At 49.9% G+C, this 18234-nt stretch overlaps 1 protein-coding gene across 1 annotated transcript in view; it reads right to left on the bottom strand.

The window, feature by feature from the left end:
* Positions 1-12906, bottom strand: part of PODXL2 (podocalyxin like 2) — a 32004-nt gene extending 19098 nt beyond the window's left edge. Inside the window, exons 1-2 of the mRNA XM_056501855.1 lie at positions 12790-12906; positions 2547-2840 (exon numbers count right to left, since the gene is read on the bottom strand). Coding sequence (XP_056357830.1) covers positions 2547-2840; positions 12790-12841 — 346 coding nt within the window. The 5' untranslated portion in view covers positions 12842-12906. The remainder of the gene's footprint in view (positions 1-2546; positions 2841-12789) is intronic.
* Positions 12907-18234: the final 5328 nt, after the last annotated feature.

Genomic DNA, 18234 nt, shown 5'->3' with positions numbered 1-18234 from the left:
AGACAGAACGAGACAAATGTCAGGGCCCCTCCAAAGGCTGGTGCTCACCGATGTCAATACAGAATCACTGTTCCATAGCATAAATCAGCAAAAGGACATTATTCAGGAGAGCCAGAGCCCCAGGCTGAGCTGTGCTCTGCCACTGGGAGTTTGTTCTCACTTTCTAATGGACTAACAGGTGGCCCTAGAAAAGTTTTCTAGAAATATTTTTAAAGGATGTTTTTTGTGTGCTTAACAATTAAAAAAAAAAAAAAAATAGAAGCAGCAGCTGCAGATTGTTATTGCTTTTTAGCTCTTGCAGCCTTGAAGTCACACAAAGGCAGGGCAGTCTACCCAAACAGAGTTCAGATGGACATAAAAAAAGGAGAGATGGAGATAACCAATACAGCTTTTGAATAGCAGGAGATCTGGCCTATCTGCAAGACCCCCACCAGTTCAGGCCAAATATCTTTATACGAAGACAAAAAGAAGCCAGCACAGGTCTCCTTTCATAGCAAGTAATTTTCTCTCTCTAGGAGTACAACAATCCTGTTCTGTGCCTTGATTGATGCAGTGTTTCTAGTCTGTGCCTGGGACAGAGTTACCAACTATGCTGAGCTACACTTCACTGAATGAAATCTCATATAAGGAAAACTTACACCATAAACTTTTCTTCCTTAAACAGCAGCTGTTTAAAACTGTTTAATGGGTATATACATCGAAAATAGCCCAACAGATGTCATCACACAGTTCCACAGCATATCACATGGCATCTGTCACACATGCAGCATGTAAGTTCCACTGCTTGGGTGCATCTCTCATACAGACAGGAGAAGACTGCCCAATTTAAGGATGCTATTACAATATCCTTTATTGTAAAATGACACACAGCAGGTTTCTAATTAAATTTTAAGTAGAAATGTGCTCCCAGCTCCTGAATAATTCAAACCCTTCTATTAACCAAGGTTCTGAAATGCCATTGAGACACAAGCTCTGGACACAGCAACTGTCAGGGGAAGAAACAGCCCTTGGAAGCAGAGCAGTGGTTAGCTGGGCAGCGGATAGGGCAGGGTATGCATAAAGGACAGCTGAAAGAGCACATCTGCTCCGGGAGGAAAGGACTGCAGGCGGGAACGGAAGGGAGAGCAGCGTGCTCCGCATGCAAATGGGGCGAGGCACGTGCAGGAGGCCAGGCTGGTTCAGCACCAGCCATCCTGCTCTCAATGCACAAGCACATGCTGCTCTCCAAGTCACGTCCAGATCTGTGAGGACACGCAGGTGCCTGCTGGCACAGCGAGAAAAGCTGGCTGAGCTGAGCACTGCCAGTGCCTGAGAGCCCTGAGCAGGGAGTGTGGGGCAGGGACAGCCCCATCCCATCCCCATCCCCATCCCCATCACCCCTGCAGGCACAGCTGCCCCTCAGCCAGTGCCCCAGGGCAGGAACAGCCCCATCCCATCCACCCCCAGCACCCCAGCTGCCCCTCAGCCAGTGCCCCAGGGCAGCCAGAGCACAGCCACACAGCTTTAGCAGCACTGCCAGTGAGCAAAGGGCTTGGAGACCTAAGCTGGGATGGCCCCTGCCCCACATAGCGTGCACTGTGCCCCAGTGGACAGCCCAAGGCACAGCTCTGCAGCAGCTCTCAGCCCTGTGTGAGCACAGGTGTTTTTTAAGGTCACAGAAATAGGAGTGGAGATAAAACAAGACTTGTGCTTTCCACCTGCAGACTCAGTCAGATCTGCTGAGTGCGATAGTGCATAAGGGAAGAGGGATAAGGCTGAAGCCTGGCCCTTGGTAACACTTAATACATGTCCCACATGACACTTAAGAGCAGGAGCATGTGAAATAATCTCCTAAGCTACTGGAAACCCTGCAATGCACCTCCTCCTTCCATCCCTCTCCCTGAGAACATCTCAAAGCCAATGAGGGGCTTGGAGAGAGACTACTGAGGGGACTTGGTGGTCTCAGAAAAACATTCCACAGAGGAAAGTGAACTCAAATGCCAATGAAACCCACTTTGATCATGACCTATCAGGAAGCAGGACAGAGTAGGCAACAGGACAGCTACCCAAGAGACAAAACCTGCTGCTTTCTCTTGGACCAAATTCCCATTGAAGTCACACAGAGAGGAATCCAGAATTTGATCCAGGGAACTCAGCTCTGACTCAAATGCTAAGATGGCCTTGATCTTAGCTGGGCTCTTGAGACCTTAAAGTTGTGCTTAATAGACAGCAACAGAAAAAAGCAAGAGAGAAGAGAGCATAAAGGGGAGAAAGTGAAAGGAGGGCGTGAGGCAATGGGAAACTGGATGGAGGCAATGCTTTTCTCAGCTCATAGCAGCTCAGGAATAAAAGCTCAGCTCTAACTTGGTTCCTAAAGCCTATGGCCTATGCTTGCTCAGGGTTCACTGGGGACACATCAGGCACTGAGGTGAGAAAATAGAGCTGACATTTAATCTCAGGCCCTCTTAGCAAGAGTTGTGTCAAAGCAGGAAGATAGATCCCTGCATCCTTCCACCTCCCCAGAGTCCCTGCAGAGGGGGAGGAAGAATGGGGTAAAAATAACTCACCTGTTGCTGGTCCCAAGTCCAGGCTGGAGTCATTGAGCTCTCCCCCATCTTCCCAGAAGTACTGTGGGGGCTGCAGGATCTTGGACTCCTCATTCTCCTCGCTGGCAAAGCCTGACCCTGGAGCAGCCTGCAGAGAGCCAGGGGCGAGGTCCGGCTCGGCAGCCCCCGGGCTGGGCTGCTCCTGGGAATTCATGGCCTCCAGCTGGGACATCATAGCAAATTCCAGCAGGGAGGTTGATGTGAGGCCATCGGCAGCTGGGTCCTCCGAGGAGGCAAGGCAGAGGCACAGGGTCCCTGGATAATGACAGCAAACACACATCAGAGAGAGGAGTGACACCCACTGGGCTTGTCTTCCCCCTGGAGCCTGTTCCTGCCAAACCAACCTGCCCTGAGCACGGGCTGTGCTCTCAGCTGATGAGGAAAATTAGAGTATTTTGGGAAACATCCACAAGCATGCAGAGTAGCATTTACATCCAGGAGGAGTCGTGCCAAGCAATCATCCAGCCTGGGGCACCTCTTTCTGCAGTGATGATTCACCTCTCTGAGGTGTTTTTGCCTCTGTTAATCACCCATCCTGGAGAGGAGGTGGAATGCCTTGTACTCCAGCCATGAAACTCTGGCTTTGTGAGAACAATGACAGTTTCTATCAGACTGTCCTGATCTACAGCTATATTACATGCAGGGAGACTGATTCAAACCAATATTATCTACAACAGTGTTAATCATGTTTTAAATCTGTAGGGTGAAAACCTATTTTTTTATTTGAACTTCAATGCACTCACATTGTTCGTTTTCATAAGAAGGGCTGACCATTACAGATAACAATTATATTGTGACAACAGCAAACATCTATTGAACACTAAGCAGGGAAGCAAGCTGCATTTTGCACTTTTCTTTCAACATTATACTCTTATTATTTCCATTTTAACTATTAGAAGGATTGACTGACGCTTCTTGATTCCTAGATGAGACTTTAATTGTGATTTGTGTCAAGGTACATTCACATGCATATTGAACTTCAATCAAAATGCAAGAAAACGGCACCTGGGACTTGGCTTTATTCAGCTGCTAAGTACCATTATAAATATGGAAGCATAAGGAAAAAATAAAATTACCAAAAGCTGTTTTACATTTAAAACAGTTTTGTTAAGCAAGCAAAGTAACTAATTTGGGTGAACTGTACCATTTGCTTTGCAGCCCTCTATTATTCAGCACATCAAAACTAGAAGATCTCATCCTCTCACAGCTGATTTTTATTCATAGATTAGAAGAAAAAAAGGACAAGTTTTCTTGCTTTCTCAGCTCAGACTCAGTTTGTCAATTGTTAATGAACTAGTCACTGAACTGAACTAACTGAATAAGCTGAAATGAAGACTAATTTGGTATTTTTCTTTGATAACTGATTTTTTAGACAACAGAAATGCAGCAGCTCTAATCCATCTGGACTTCAGTCAAATATCTGATACAGTGCCTCACGCAGAATTACAAGAGACACAAGAAAAGACACCTATTAGCAGGAAAACTGTAATGCATTGGCTATACAGAAGAATTACAGAGGCTTGTGCTGGAGGGAGGCTATAGTGGAATACCTCAAGGTTTGTCCTTGGATCTGCTGTTCTATCACATTTTCCTAAGTGACCTTGGAACAAAACGTAGGAACGTGATAATGAAATTAGCCAGGGACAAAGCGAGGAGACATCCTTGCTGTACAGAAAAAACACAGGTACAGCTAGGTGATCTGGAGAATGGGAATAACAGAAGTATTATGAAAAGAAATAGCATCAAATGATAAGGCACCCTCTTGAGAACTAGCATAAAACATTTCTGATACAAGATGGGAAAACATCCATTAGCAATGTCTTAAGAGGAGAAACTCCCGTATTAGGAGCAGCTCTGAGATATCACTAGAATGCTGATATGAAAATCCTGGCAGAGCTGTGAAGTATTAGAAACAGAAATTTTACAAAGCACTGCTGAGACATCACCTGAGTGCTGCACACATTTCTGGATACCCGTGGTCTGAAATGATTTAAGCAGAGCTGAACTGCCTTCAGGCAAGGGCACAGACAAGGCAACCTCCTGATGTTGCTACCCACCACTGTGCCCTGCAACTCCACATCCCAGAAGCACAAATCCAAACCAGGGCAAGTGCTAAGATGAGCTGTGGGGCAATGGCAGATGGGTAGGTCCTGGTGTGCTCATTGAAAACACTGGCAAGCTGGCACACAAGTTTGGCAGTCGCTGCTCATCTGACAAACTGATTACTAAACCTGTCCTGGGAATATTAGAAGCCAGAAATGCATTTCTTAGGTCTTCTGCCTGCTCTGACCCTCTCCACCTTCCTCCACTATTCTCTGAACTCAGGAAAAGCCAATATTAGTTACCCTTTCCCATACACACTTGGGCCAGGCTTCAGCACTTCTCAATCTTGTTTACTTTGCCCTATTGATCCAAGGCAAGATCAGCTGAGGCCTGAGCAGCAGCAAAAAGGGAATGGCAAAAGAGGCAGTGTGTCAAAGGGGAAGGAAGCTACTGCAGCATCACAGAGCAAACCAACACACCTCAGGGCATCCCTAGGGATGTGCCAGCTCCTGAGCTGTGCATGAACAGTGAAGTCCACAGCTGGAAATAAGAGCTCACACATCCCTTGTGCGTGAGCATGGACCCAGGAAGATCTGGCCAGGACAGCCCTGTCCTGGTTCAGGGGTGCCCAGCAGGCTCCAATGTGAGCTTCCCCAGCTGACAGATGACATCTGCATCAATGCAGGAGCAGTCCACCACAGAGAACACTTGTCTTGAGGAGCTTACAGCTTAAGCAAACATGACAGAGAGCAGCACAAAGGAGAAAAGAAACATTATTCTCAAAGTTATCCAACAAAGGAGAGCAGAAGGATGGGAAGAGACCATGGCAGGTCCAAGGCCACATTGAATATTTGGTTTATATGTGACTGCAACTGACTGCTTAGATCCTGAGCAAGCTCTTTATCCACCCCAATGCCTCAGTTTCCTCAGTTAATGCCTGATTTCCATTAGCAGAGACATGGCTGATGCAGCAGTTATCCAACACTGCAAAGCACATCCTGGGTCTCCCCAGCAGCAAGGCAAAGCCTCAAAATATACCTGTGTGCCAGCATCTACAGTGCCTCAAACCTCTTTTCATCAGCTACACTCTGTTTGGGCAGCCTACAGAGCTCAGCCAGAGCCCATCCCAACCCTTCTACAACACACATCCCACGGCAGGTGAACCTGGTAATCCAGAGAGCTATTTCCATGCATGTGGGAAGCTCAGATGCTGAGAGTTTGTTTACCCTCCTTTAACTCTGAAGTGTTTACCCAGTTAAAACCCCCTAAGCTGCATTATCTGGTTTACTGGGATGCTGTGCTTTCCTCAGCCCAAGATAAAATGACACCATCTTATCCCTAAGAATGAGTCATGCACAGCCTGAGCAAGACAGGTGTCTCCTGGGGTGGATGTAACCCCTCAGGGTCTGACCTACAGGCACAGGATGCAGAGACTGGTCTGGGGAACCCTCTGTGCCAGCACCAGCCTGAAAGTCCCAGGGCTTAAAGAACCACCACACCAGGGTACAAATCAGTACCTCTCCAGACACCACCCTGACACCACTTCATTCATGCCTTCTGCACCAGCAGCAAAAACCCAAAGGCTTGGGGTGCCAAAAAGCAGCCTGAAGATTTGCCATCTTCCCCCTCTCTTTCAAGCCTCTCATAAAGGAGCTCCACGCAGCTGTCAACTCCAAGGCAAAGAAAGAATCAAAGCATGAGCTGAGCTGGGAGGCAGGGGAGCACAGCTGAGAGAGGAAATCTAATGCCCAAGACCTCAGTTGCAAGCCATTTTCCTCCTAGGACGGGTAACAGGGATTAGACAACTTCTACCAGCCATCAGTCTCCCGATTTTGTATTCTAAAACGCAGATCAAGTGATAGGAATAAAGAAACAAATGAATAAAGACCTGCAACTGTAGATGGGAGGGAGCAGGGAATGGAGCCAGGGCTCACCAGCTGCTTCAATGGGGCGTTTGTCTCTCATTTCTATTTTTGCGGCACCTCTGCGTAACCTGGAGGAGACGAGGCTCTGCATGCTAAAAAGGGCAGCCAGCCTTCGGGGAAACAGCAGGCTTCGAGCACGGGAGGGAAAACCCTCCCAGAGCAGGCAGAGGAGGGGCAAGAAAGGAGAGAAAGTGGGAGAGGTAGATGGAGAGGGGAGAGGGAACAAAGGCGGAGAGAACCGAAAGCAGGATGGGAGCTCCGGCGCTGTCCTGCTGCCAGCATCCACAGAGGAGACGTGGGGACAATGCAAAAGGTGTTTCACCTCTACAGGGAGCAGGATGGGGCAATTCCAACAGCAGGGAATAATGCTGCAGTGCTACCTTCCTGAAGACACTGATAAAAAGCCAGCCAGGAGGATACAGATGAAATGAGTTCGCTAGTGCTGACCCCACTGACCCCTCAGAAAACAGTTCTAAGTCAAAGTGGAGAAGCTTGCTCTGTTCAGCTCAGCAGAGGATTCAACACAAGAGGCCCAGACAAGGAGATGAGGGAATTTCACTCAACAACAGAAAAAAAAAAAAAAAATCTGTAAAAAGACTATCTGCCATCTTTCTCACAAAGTGCTGTGAATAAGAGCAGTTTCACAATTCTAAATAATTCTAAAAGAACCCCAAAGTGTTTTCTACATCGCCTGACCAAGAATCACTTCATCCCTTTGCCACAAAGCAAGTCACCTCTCCATGGGACAGAGCAGCTATTTAAAAGCTCCCAACTGGCCTATTGAACAGGACTAGAAATAAAAGAGGAAATAAGTCATTTTTGTGTCCAGCTGAAATGAGAAGAGGGATTTGGGGAGATGAAATGGAATCTGACTGTGACTGTGTCAAACAGCCTTTAAAATTTTTTTGCTTTTTAATTAGTAACAAGCAAACCTCAATTTCTCTCCAAGGAAACACACAATCATCCCTTAAGATGTCATCACATCAGCTTGATCTGTAGAGGGGCTGGAGTGCTCTTCACTTTACCCAACAGAAGGTTGGCTTATTCTCTCCTTCCTAAGTGTTGTGGCTACACCACAGTGCCATGGAAGCAGGATCAGCCTGCTGAGGAGAAAAACACTTGCCTGGGGCACACTCTGACTTACCTGTCTGCTGCCACCACCCTGCAGAGCTGCACACCCCACCCAAGCACACTGCACAATGGGTCCCAGGGAGGGAGGTCAGAGCACGGTGGCATTGCCAACGAAGCAGCCACAGGAATGTCCATCTGGCCCTGCTACCGTTGACCTTCCTTTCAAGCCCACCCCACAGCCAAGAGCTACCCAACAATTATTTCCTAGGAGAGCTGGGTCAGGAATGGGTCATTTACTGATAATCAGTTAGGACAGAAACACAATGACCAGATGAGGGAAGCATCTGCCAGGGATATTCCCTCCCCCAGACCACTGTGCCTTTCCAGCTGGGGAGCAAGGCCCAAGGGCAGACAGGAGAGAGGCCCCAGGGCAGGACGGTCAATGGCACAAACCACTTCCAGAACACAGCAAAATGCAGGGAAATTCAAATAACAAAAAAAAGATCCCAAGCATGGCCAGCGGAGGAAGAGAGTGAAATGTTGTTTGACTGAGAGATGTCCAAACTGATTCCCACAGTCACCTGGAGCCTCTGCACTCCAAACCCTCAACAGCTTGCACATGGGATGACTCTGTATCCAACCAAGTTCTTCTGGTGCTCATTCAGAGTTACAGCCATACCTGTTCTGGGACACACCACCTAAGGGAACTCTCCCACTCCAGCTCCCACACAGCCTTATTGCTGCTCTCCCACACTGCATTAGACTACTTACACTTAGGGCCAGCCATGGCCCTAATCTCAGAGATCATTTCCAATTAGGGCTTCAGAAAACAAGATCAGACTGCCATCCTCCTCTGGTACTGCCAGCAGCCTTACTGAGTGTCCCTCTAGAACCATCCACCTTCCTGTGTCTCCAGCATATTTTAGAAAGCAATAGGAAAAGCACTTGGTCTGCAGGGAGCACATACCTACCAACCCACACCAACAAGAGCAGCAAGGCACAACGGAAGAAGCCCTTGCAGTGGGACAGCTCTTTAGAGGGATGTTGTGCCAGCATCTTTAATCTTTTACAGCTCCTTACAGCAAGCATAATGAGAGCTCCAACACCCAGCTGCAGGGAGTGCATGTCTGCACGTACGGGGTGGGCACTGCCTCACAAAGAGCTGCCAACATCTGCTCCCTTTCATTTCAGCAGAGAGTATCCCCAGCACGCAGGTATAGCCACGGGAAACAGCCAGGCACTGCCAGGGGATGCACCTGCTATTGCAGGTAATTGCAGGTGTGCCCTTTGCCAGCACTGGTGTCCAGAGGTGCTGGGCATCCTCCTTCCAGCACCAAGACATGTCAGCTGTCCTGTCCTCAGGATCTGTAACATCTGGACTGCTCTAAACACCTCCACCCATGTGCACACAGGAGACTCCCCTCAAGCAGGTCACAGACACTTCGACATGCCTGTCTGTCCTCCCCCCTCTGCTCAGCCGTTCATGCCAGGAGCCACAATCTCACTTGGTTTCAGTCTCCCAGACTGTTTGCCTTCACTCCCTCCCCAGATTGTCTCGTAGCCTTCACACCTCCCTCCTCTGCTGCCGCAACGTCTGCTCTCCTCCACGGTTCCTGCTATTGACAATGGCAGCTCCCAGCTCGGGGCCAGGGGAGACGCAGCCCCTGGGAAAACAGCATCGGGTAGACACTTCTATACAGCAGACGTGAATTTTCTTTCCTCAGTTATCTTTCATAGGCCTCTTCAAACAGCCCACAGTCCCCAGGGGTTAACAGATCACAGGATGAAAGTCACTCATCTAAGAGAAAAACCACAGTCCACAGACTTCTTTGCCCTCTCACCAGCCCAAAGCATTTCATCTGTCTCTCCAGGTCTGTGCTTCCTCTTCTCACTCTGTCCAGCCTGTACCCCACAGTGTTCATTCTGATTTCCAGCACACCAAATAAAGGTTCATGCCTGCTTCTTCTGCAAAGCCTCCCTGCCCAGGCAAAGCAAGCCATACCTCAGGTGCCTCAGGGTACTTCCCTTGAGAGTGGTCACCTGTCAAAACGTAACTAAAACCTTTTAGACCCCAAAAGGTCTTTAAATCCCCCAGCACAACACTGAGCACAAAATGGTTACACTCCACTCCAGCCCCTGCAGCAGAGTAATGACAATCACCCTGCCACACACTGCACTCCCAAGAGGCTCCACTGTCCAAACAACCTCATGTATCCTAGAAAAAAAAAAAAGCTCATGCAAAGGTTTGGGGGTCTCAGGGCACGTGTATGGGTTCTGACTACCTCCACAACACCAGGAAGGACAAGAAGAACCATGGTTGCAGTCGGTGTATAGAGGGAGGACTGCAAAGCTGGTTTCCCAGCATTAACAAACTGACCCCAACCAAGAATGTACATCCAAAGCCTGGTAAGCACAACAGGGCTTCACCAGCACAGGGACAGTCAGGGACCAGTCTGAGCCCCAGCAGGGTGTACCTTCCTTGCCAGCATCCCTGGCCTGAACAAACCCACACACGTGTTTTGTTGGCCTCAGTGCAAGCCATGCTCGTGTGGCTGACAAATAGGCTCTCCCCATTCTTTTGGGATTACGTGTTTCTGTAGTGCCCTGGTTTCAACAAACAGCCAGTAAGAATGAGGAGCCAGTTCACCCAAGCACCAGCTGTGAGCCCTGATGCACCTCCCTCCAGCCCCTCAGCAGGGCTGTCAGTGCTGCTGCTCGCCCAGGTACCCTCAAAATGCCACAGCTTCTTCCCGTGTAGAGTGAGTGGGAAAACTTGTGTGCACTCTGATCTGCAGCTCGTTGCCAGCAGCTTCCCCTTGAGGGCTTAATGTGGTTATTTCTACCCCTGATGCCTGTAATTAAATGAACATTTCCTTACGGCAGTGAGGCGGCCAAGGAAAAACTGACTAAAGGGAATTTTCATTCATCCTGATCTATACTCCCTCATCTCTGGCTTGTTCACACAATGCTAACAAGACATATTCTAAGCAGGCAGAAAGGGGAAAAAAAAGCCCTTAAACAGCCCACATGCAGACAACCACCTGGGGAGAGAAAAAGAGGAAGGAGACCAATTCCCTCCTTCTCCCTCTGCATCATTTTTCTACTTGCAAAATCAAAGGGGCCAGTTACCCCTCAGATACCCTAGAGCCTGGAGAGATGTTTCCACACTCTGCCAACAGACTTGTGCTGCCCAGCAGTCAGCTGGGACCCTGATGAGACACATGTCCCATTTCAGCACATCCTGCAGGTCTGTGGAGGATCCCAGCCCAGGGAAACATGGGGAACCACACACAGACAATCCAGCTCTCCCTCAGGTATTAACTGTTCCTGTCCTGCAGAAGTGAGGCCAGAGGGCACTGAATTATTTCAGACTGGAACTGATCCTGAACCATCAAGCAAAGCTACTACCCAGAACCCCAGAACAGAGCTTGATGTGCAAATTCCCAGCAGTCTGCATCTCCACTTCTGACCTCCTATCCAGGTAGGAGCCCAGTTGTCTGGGGACACCTGGCCCACCAAGTCCAGCCCCACACTGTTGCCACAGCCCACCAGGATTACAAATTTCACTAGATTAGGAATTGAGCTGTCCCTGGGAGCTGCTCCTCACCTCCCACCCCTATGCCTCTCCCTGCTAGGATAGCAGAGAGGATCACAGGGAAAGCCAGGGACCCAAACCCTCCATATCACCACCAGCTGGACAACAGTACTACAAAGTTTCTAGCATCCTCAGCAGAATAGGAATAGGAAGAATATCCTCCTCTCAGCACAGCAGTACCACTGGTAGTTCTTTTGGCTGTCACATTTGAAAACCACCATGAGGTCCATCTCCTTCCTGTGCAGAGCAAACACAGCTTTCAAGCTGTGGGAATGGGGTCAACCCTTGGTGGCAGACTGGCAGGGTGGGATTGTGGCAGCTCCCCTCCTCACACCTTACACTCTTCTCTGGAGGAGGCAGAGGTTTGGCTGAACTTGTGAGACGCAGCTGAAGAACCTTTGCCAGCTGTGCCCAAGGTTTTCCCTTAGCGTGGACAACCTGCCTGAAGGAAGCCACAAAACTGGCTCCCTCCTCAGCTCAGGAAACACTTATTGCTTCTGTGCCACAGAGTATTGGCACAAAACCCCAACAGGTTTTCAAATCCGTTTTGCTCTTTCAGCTCACTATTGTTTGCAAACCTAAAAGGCTTTATCTCTTGTCTTTACGGAGCCCCAGACAAGAGAGACTCACAGCCCATGGACAGAGCGGCTCTACAGATGACACAATCCCCAAGAACATTTTCAGGAGATTGGGGTAATAAGAATATGTGCCAGGGGAGTGGATGTCACTGTATCACAGCTTGGTCGTGCTGGAAGACAGTGACTGGTTGGTAAATCAGCCCTTCCCTCCCTGTCAGAATGACTCAAGACAAAGACTCCCCCACACTTCAAATGTCCCCGTTCACAACTCCTGTTCCACACTAACCAGATTTCTGTACAAAGGAATGGATTAGGGAGGAAGAGGACAATCTCAGCCTCATGGGTCTTTGGGGCATCCCTTTGTTGGGAAATTTCCCCAGACTATTTAAAAATAGAAGCAAAGCCTTCATAACTCTTCCGAGTATTAATTATTCCTGCACTTAATTGCCTTTCCCTGGCACCCTACCTCTCCTCCAAATTTCAAGACAAGGCTCTTGGGGAATGGAGAAGCAATTTGCGGTGGCCCGTTCTTTGTATCAGTTTCGCGGTAGTTCGCAAAACCACCACGACGCCAGACGAAGGCACCGCTAGCCGAGCGGGCGGTGTGGGGCAGCGCTGCCGCAGCCGGGCCGGTGCCCCATCTCCGGGGCAGGGGAGCCGGGAGAGCGACCCACGAGCATCCAGCCCAACATGCCGGGAACGCGGGGGGCCCGACAACCCGGGGTCCCGGGGCACACACCGGCTCTGATGCCCGGCGCGCACGGAGAGCCCGGGGTGCGACACGCAAGTCCCGGTACTCGGGGTCAGCGGTGCCCGCGGGGAGCAGCGCGGTGATGGAGAGCTGCCCGCTGCAGAGGTCCCGGCGCCCCGGGGCATAGGAGGCACGGTGCAGCGCTGTTCCCCGGGATGGGGGGTGAGCAGACCCGCGGTGCCCGCGGAGGGAATCGACACCCACCCGCCGCCCAGCCCGCAGGGACGGCAGCCTCACTCACCGGCGGCCAGAAGCAGCAGCAGCAACGGCGGGGCCCGGTGCGAGGGCTGCATGGCGGCGGCCGCTGCCCTGCCGCACCGCCTCTTCACGGGGAGCGGGGCCGCCCCGCCGCCCGCCGGGCTCTGCCCCTCGCCGCCGCGCCCGCCCGCCGCCCGGCCCCGCTCCGCATCCCGCCGCCCGGCGCCGCCTCCTCCCGCCGCCGCCGCTCCGGGGGCGGGGAGCCGCCAGGGGGGTCCGCACTGCCCGCACGGAGCGGCGGGGCAGGGGCGGAGCGCAGCCCGTGCTTTGCTCCGAATTTCTGCCTGCGGAGCCGCCGCTCCCCCGCCCCGGGCCGGCGCCCCCCGGCCGCAGGTCCCCGCACGCCGCCCCCGGTGCCACAACGAGCGCCGGCGGCGCGGCTGCTTGCGCCGGGAGCGGTGATGAGCCCCGCCGCGGGCAGGGGATGCGCCGGGCCCCGCCGGCGGCACGGCAGAGCCCGGGAGAGCCGCAATACCGCCGGCAGCGACGGCCCCCAACGCACAGACCCTCCGCATCTGCATGCTGACCTTTCTTTAGCTGGCCGCTGCTAACGGAGCCGTCCCTTCTCCCTCGCCCTTCAACTCCCACTCATCACCTGGAAAAACTTCTCCCGCTGGGCAAATTAATTTCCTCACCTCTGGTCCAAGCCCCTGTTCATGTGGGTCACCTACAGCCAGTTTCCTAGGACCGTGACCCGATGGCTTTTGAGTATCCCCGAGGCTGGAAACCCCACACCTTCTCTGAGCAACCTGTGCCACTGCTGATCCTCATAGGAAAAATGTGTTTCTTGATGTTCAGAAGGAACCTCCAGTGTTTTGGTTTGTGCCCATTGCCTCACTGGGCACCACTGGAAGGAAATGGGGCAGTTGGATACCATCAGTATATTTGTCGTAAAGGCACATCACTGGCTCACATTTTATGTGGTGTTGCCACGACCTCTAGTCCTTTCATGCCAAGCTGGTTCCCAGCTGGGTTGCCCCAGCAAATACTGGTGCATGAGATTGTTCCTCCCCAGGTGCAGCTCTTTGAAAGCCTTGCTGAACTTCAGAAGGCTCCTGTCAACCCACTTATCCTGTAGACCTGTAGAGGTCCCTCTGCATGGCAGCTTGACTCTCTGGTTTACCAGACAGAAAAGGATATGCAGCTCTTCCCAGTTTTGTGTTGGGATCCTGAACTCCACCATCTCATGGTCACTGCAGCCAAGGCTGCCTTTGACCTTTATAGGTCAACGAGTATCTCATTGCTGCTTAGTGTGAGATCCAGCAGAGCATCTCTTCTTGCTGCTTCCTTTATCACTCACTGCATCCTGAGGCTTGGGGCGTTGCATCTGTTTTCTGAAGCTGGGTCCGTGTTGGAGCCTCTGCCCTAGCAGGGACAGCTGCTTCAACACCTGCTGGGAAAACCATTCCATGGTGTGTCACCACCATACCCCAGACTGTCACATTGATACTAATTCAGCTGATGTCCCCTTTCTCATGCCCTTCTGTGCGTACTGCTGTGTCTACTAAAAAATAAAAAAATCTGTATTGCAGCAGCTTTTGGGTTTGTAGCTCTTGGAGCAGGTGGATAGCACAGCAGAGGAACACGCTGAATATCCTGGCAAAAATCATTATTACAGCAACAAGACCAACTGCTCCAATTACACTAAATTTCAAATTAAACACATCTTTAGTGGCCTCGGGGCACAACTTTACAATAAACGACACAAGCAATGGCTTTGTCAGACAGGTGCCCAAGAAATAAGGCTCAAGAGGTCCTGTAACACCACAGCAATTGTGAGGGAACACGTGCCAGCTCCCTGCACTTCAACCCCTCTTGCCAGCTGGATGGGTAGAGCTGCCCACTCCCCTCCTGCAGCCCTACAGCGTGTGGCCCCTCAAAAAACCCTCACAGCTCTTGGTTCAAGGCTGCAAATATGATCTGACTCCAAACCAAAGGGCCTGAAAGCATATTGGTCCCTTCTCACCAGGCACCCAGCTCATGTTTTCAAGTTTCCCTCAGCAGTGGCCAGGAACATTTCTCTTTAGTTTCAAAACAATTTTTTCATCACACATTCTAGGAGGGCAGGGGATGCTAAAATCCAACACTGCAAGTTCTGGCTGAGGAAACAGCTGTACTGTCACATTTGGCCTCACCAAATGTCTTTGTGCTTGCAGTGCTTGTACCGTGTGCCCAGCACTCTGCCTCTCCCACACAGCATGTCACTGAGACAGCAGGACATAGCTCTGAAGGTGATCAGGATTTTAAATTCAAGCATTCTGATTCCTCAAGTAAGTGTTTATTAAAAACACTCCAGAGTCTTTATTTCCCTGTAATAAATTGATTTTTTTGTTGTTGTTTGAAGAATAAGGCTCCTGAAGGAAAAACTGATGGTTTTTGTTTTTTTTTCAGGCATGAACTTGCTGTTTTTCAGCAGCTAGAGAAAGGTGTCAATGTGCCATAACCTGCTGAACTCTGTAATGAATCAAACAGCCAGCTGAGGGTACTCAGTATTATTGATACTGACCTTTACAGCTCCTGCCAGGCTGGCACTGGCACATATCCCCCTTTTGTGCAATTGCCAGTCTCTTTTGGCCAAATCCTACTTTCCATCATCTGCTCCAGTGCTGCAACTCTTCCCAGCATGACCAGGGCAGGTAACAGCCTGGCTTCACCCCTTCCCCAGCATGGCAAGGCAGAGCTCACAGGCTTGGACCAAAGTACTTGCTTTTGGCTTCTTTTAGACCACATCCACCCAGGGCTCTGAAAGTCCTTTTTATCCCAGAATCAATGCAGCCCCCAGCCCCCACCAAGCAGGAAATGCAGCAGGAACTACTGAGCTGTCGCTTATCCACTGGATGAGATAAAAACACTTTAGTGCACTCAGATTCTAGCCCAGGCATGGCATTTAATGAATGCTCTTGTCATTTTTCACTTTGTTGCTGGTAATTTGGCTGTCTTTGCATGCAGGTGGCTTACTACAAGTGGGTTACTAAAAGCCTTTCAGATCTCCTGACCCTGCCACATCCAGCTCCCCAGTCTCAGCAGCTCATGGCGCTCCCTGGATTTATTTTGACATTATACATCAATCTCAGACTGAGCAACAAAGGGGGAGTATGAAAGGAGAAGATACATCTTAGGCAAGAAAATTAAATAAAATTAGTGGCAACATCGATCAGCCAGGTCAGCGCTGCCAGGGGAACCAAAAACAGCCAGCAGGGACGGGCAGCACCAGCTCTCTTTAAAAAAGCAGCACCAACTTCAACCCAGCACAGCCCCTGCATCTCCATTTCACACTCCCTGGAAGAGGTGCAGCTGGCTTGGCTCTCTTCGGAGGCATTGACAGCTTTAAAGTCAAAGGCTTGTCATTTCTCATTGGATCTCCCTCCAGCCTCCCTACCTGGAGTACATTCGCGTATGATGTTCAGAGCACTGGTAAAAGAGGCTTTACAATTGCATTAAATGCTTTTTTTTATAGCTGCTTCAAAGCTGTTCAGAAATTTTTCTTGGTATTACCATTATCTGTGCTTTTCTGTTCTTCCCCAAAATTGTTCAATTTCACAGTTACGTCTGTTAGGCAGAATCAGAAAGCAAGTGTGTATTTTAGGCTGGCAAAACTGAAAATCCTTCTGTCTCCCCCTGTGAGTTACTGTAACAGCTTTTGCCTTCAGGAAATTCAGCCAGCTTTCCCATTTCAGTGTAAGGGTCACATTTTGTTCCAAAATGCCTGCAAACAAATACTACTGAGGTAGAGGAATGAGGTGATAGCTGAGGGAAAGAATTTGGTGCCTAAGACTTGTCAATTAAAAAGAGACTAACCACAAAGTCTAATCTCAGGAGAAATTTAACTTATTTTGAAACTCCATTAAAAAAAAAAAAAGAAAAGAAAAAAAGCAGGCGACTCATTAACTTGAAATATGCTGGTGAGATGTTTTATTCTCCTAAATACAGCAAAACTGAGTTCACCTACAGAAGTGAAAGTGATCTATTGCCTGTGCTCAGCAGAGCAAGAAAGTAAACAATAAGCAAAACAAATAAACAGTCATATGTTAAGTTCTGGCAGTGTTAAAAAATGCAATATGTCACTAGTACCAGGAAAAGGGTTTAACCCTTCTTTCTTTGCCTACTCACACTTGGCAGGGCAACAGAAGTTGATCTGTGTCCATTCTTAGGTCAGAAGGAAAAAATGGGCTGTTCTCATCACCTTAACTGCCTGCTCCTTGGGGCAGAGGCTGGGTGACACAGCAGGCTTGTGCCACACCATGCCATTTAACACAATCTTCTGTCAAGCTATACAGCCTTTTGGCATCTCATCCCTCCAGAAGAGGAGAATTCCCTACCCTGTCCAGCCCCTCCTTCCTTGGGCACAAGGAAAGATTTAACCTCTCCCTTTTTCCAGAATATGTGAATTTACTTCAGAGCCTCTGACAAGCTTTATATAAGCTCATTTGCTGACTTAGCCTTTTTAATTCTGGGACACCATGAAACATTTTGACTGTACCAAGCAGGGGTGGGTACCCACTCTATTCCTGCATAGCCCAGGCATGCAGCCATTCTCTGGGCAAAGCACACAGCTCCTGCTCTCATCCAAAATCCTGCTGGGGAAGGTCTGTAATAAACACTTCAAGAGGAGTGACCTGGAGCAACTAACACCTTCCAGGGTAGGCTGTAATTACAAGGGAAGAGATTCTGTTCTGTTTAGAGCCCCAGCAAGATTTTCAGTATCAGTTTGAGCCTTTCTTCATCTCTGCATCAGCTTGTTCCCCTTAAGGGACAGCACACTGCCCACCTGGGACACAGTGCTGCTACCAGCCCTGCTTTTTTCCCATTCCCTCTTATGAAGTACAGGGAAGAACAAGCACAAGTTGTGCTTGACTTTGCCCGTTTCCACATGCCCCTGCTGCCTCCCATCCCTGCAGGTTCGTGTTTCTCTCCTCACCAAAGCAGAGCTGATTGCTGCACTAACAGCCACTCGACAGCAAAGCTCAGCAGATTCCTAGAGGGCAGAGCAAAACACAGCTATATTGAATTTGGTTAAGGGGCCAGAATAACCTTTAACAGAGTCACCTGGGGCAAGGAGGCAGACAGCTCTCCAGCTGAAATCTCACACAGGTTTCCTCACAGCCCAGGGCACAGGGCTCCTCACTCGAGGGGAATGGCAACCAGGTCACATTGCTCTGTCACAGCTGGCGTGCAGAGGGATGGTCACAGCCCTCCATCTACACAAGTGGTGACTTCTGAGCCTTTATCTGTGTTGAGCGTATCAACTCAGACAGTAAGCAAATTGCTTTCTGGAAGGGATGAAAAATCTCCAGAAGTCAAGATGTCATGAGGGCAGCAAGCCTCAGATCTTCTAAAGCTTTTGACTGAGGCAGAAGGACAAGCAAGATAAAGCCCAGTAAAGCCAAGGGGTTGATGACATGGCACAGGAGGTTTAGTCTTAGCTCTG

This window comes from Oenanthe melanoleuca, chromosome 12 (assembly GCF_029582105.1).
Source record: "Oenanthe melanoleuca isolate GR-GAL-2019-014 chromosome 12, OMel1.0, whole genome shotgun sequence".
Classification (NCBI taxonomy): domain Eukaryota; kingdom Metazoa; phylum Chordata; class Aves; order Passeriformes; family Muscicapidae; genus Oenanthe; species Oenanthe melanoleuca.
The sequence above is the reverse complement of the archived record's forward strand: the minus strand, read 5'-3'. Positions and strand labels throughout refer to the sequence as shown.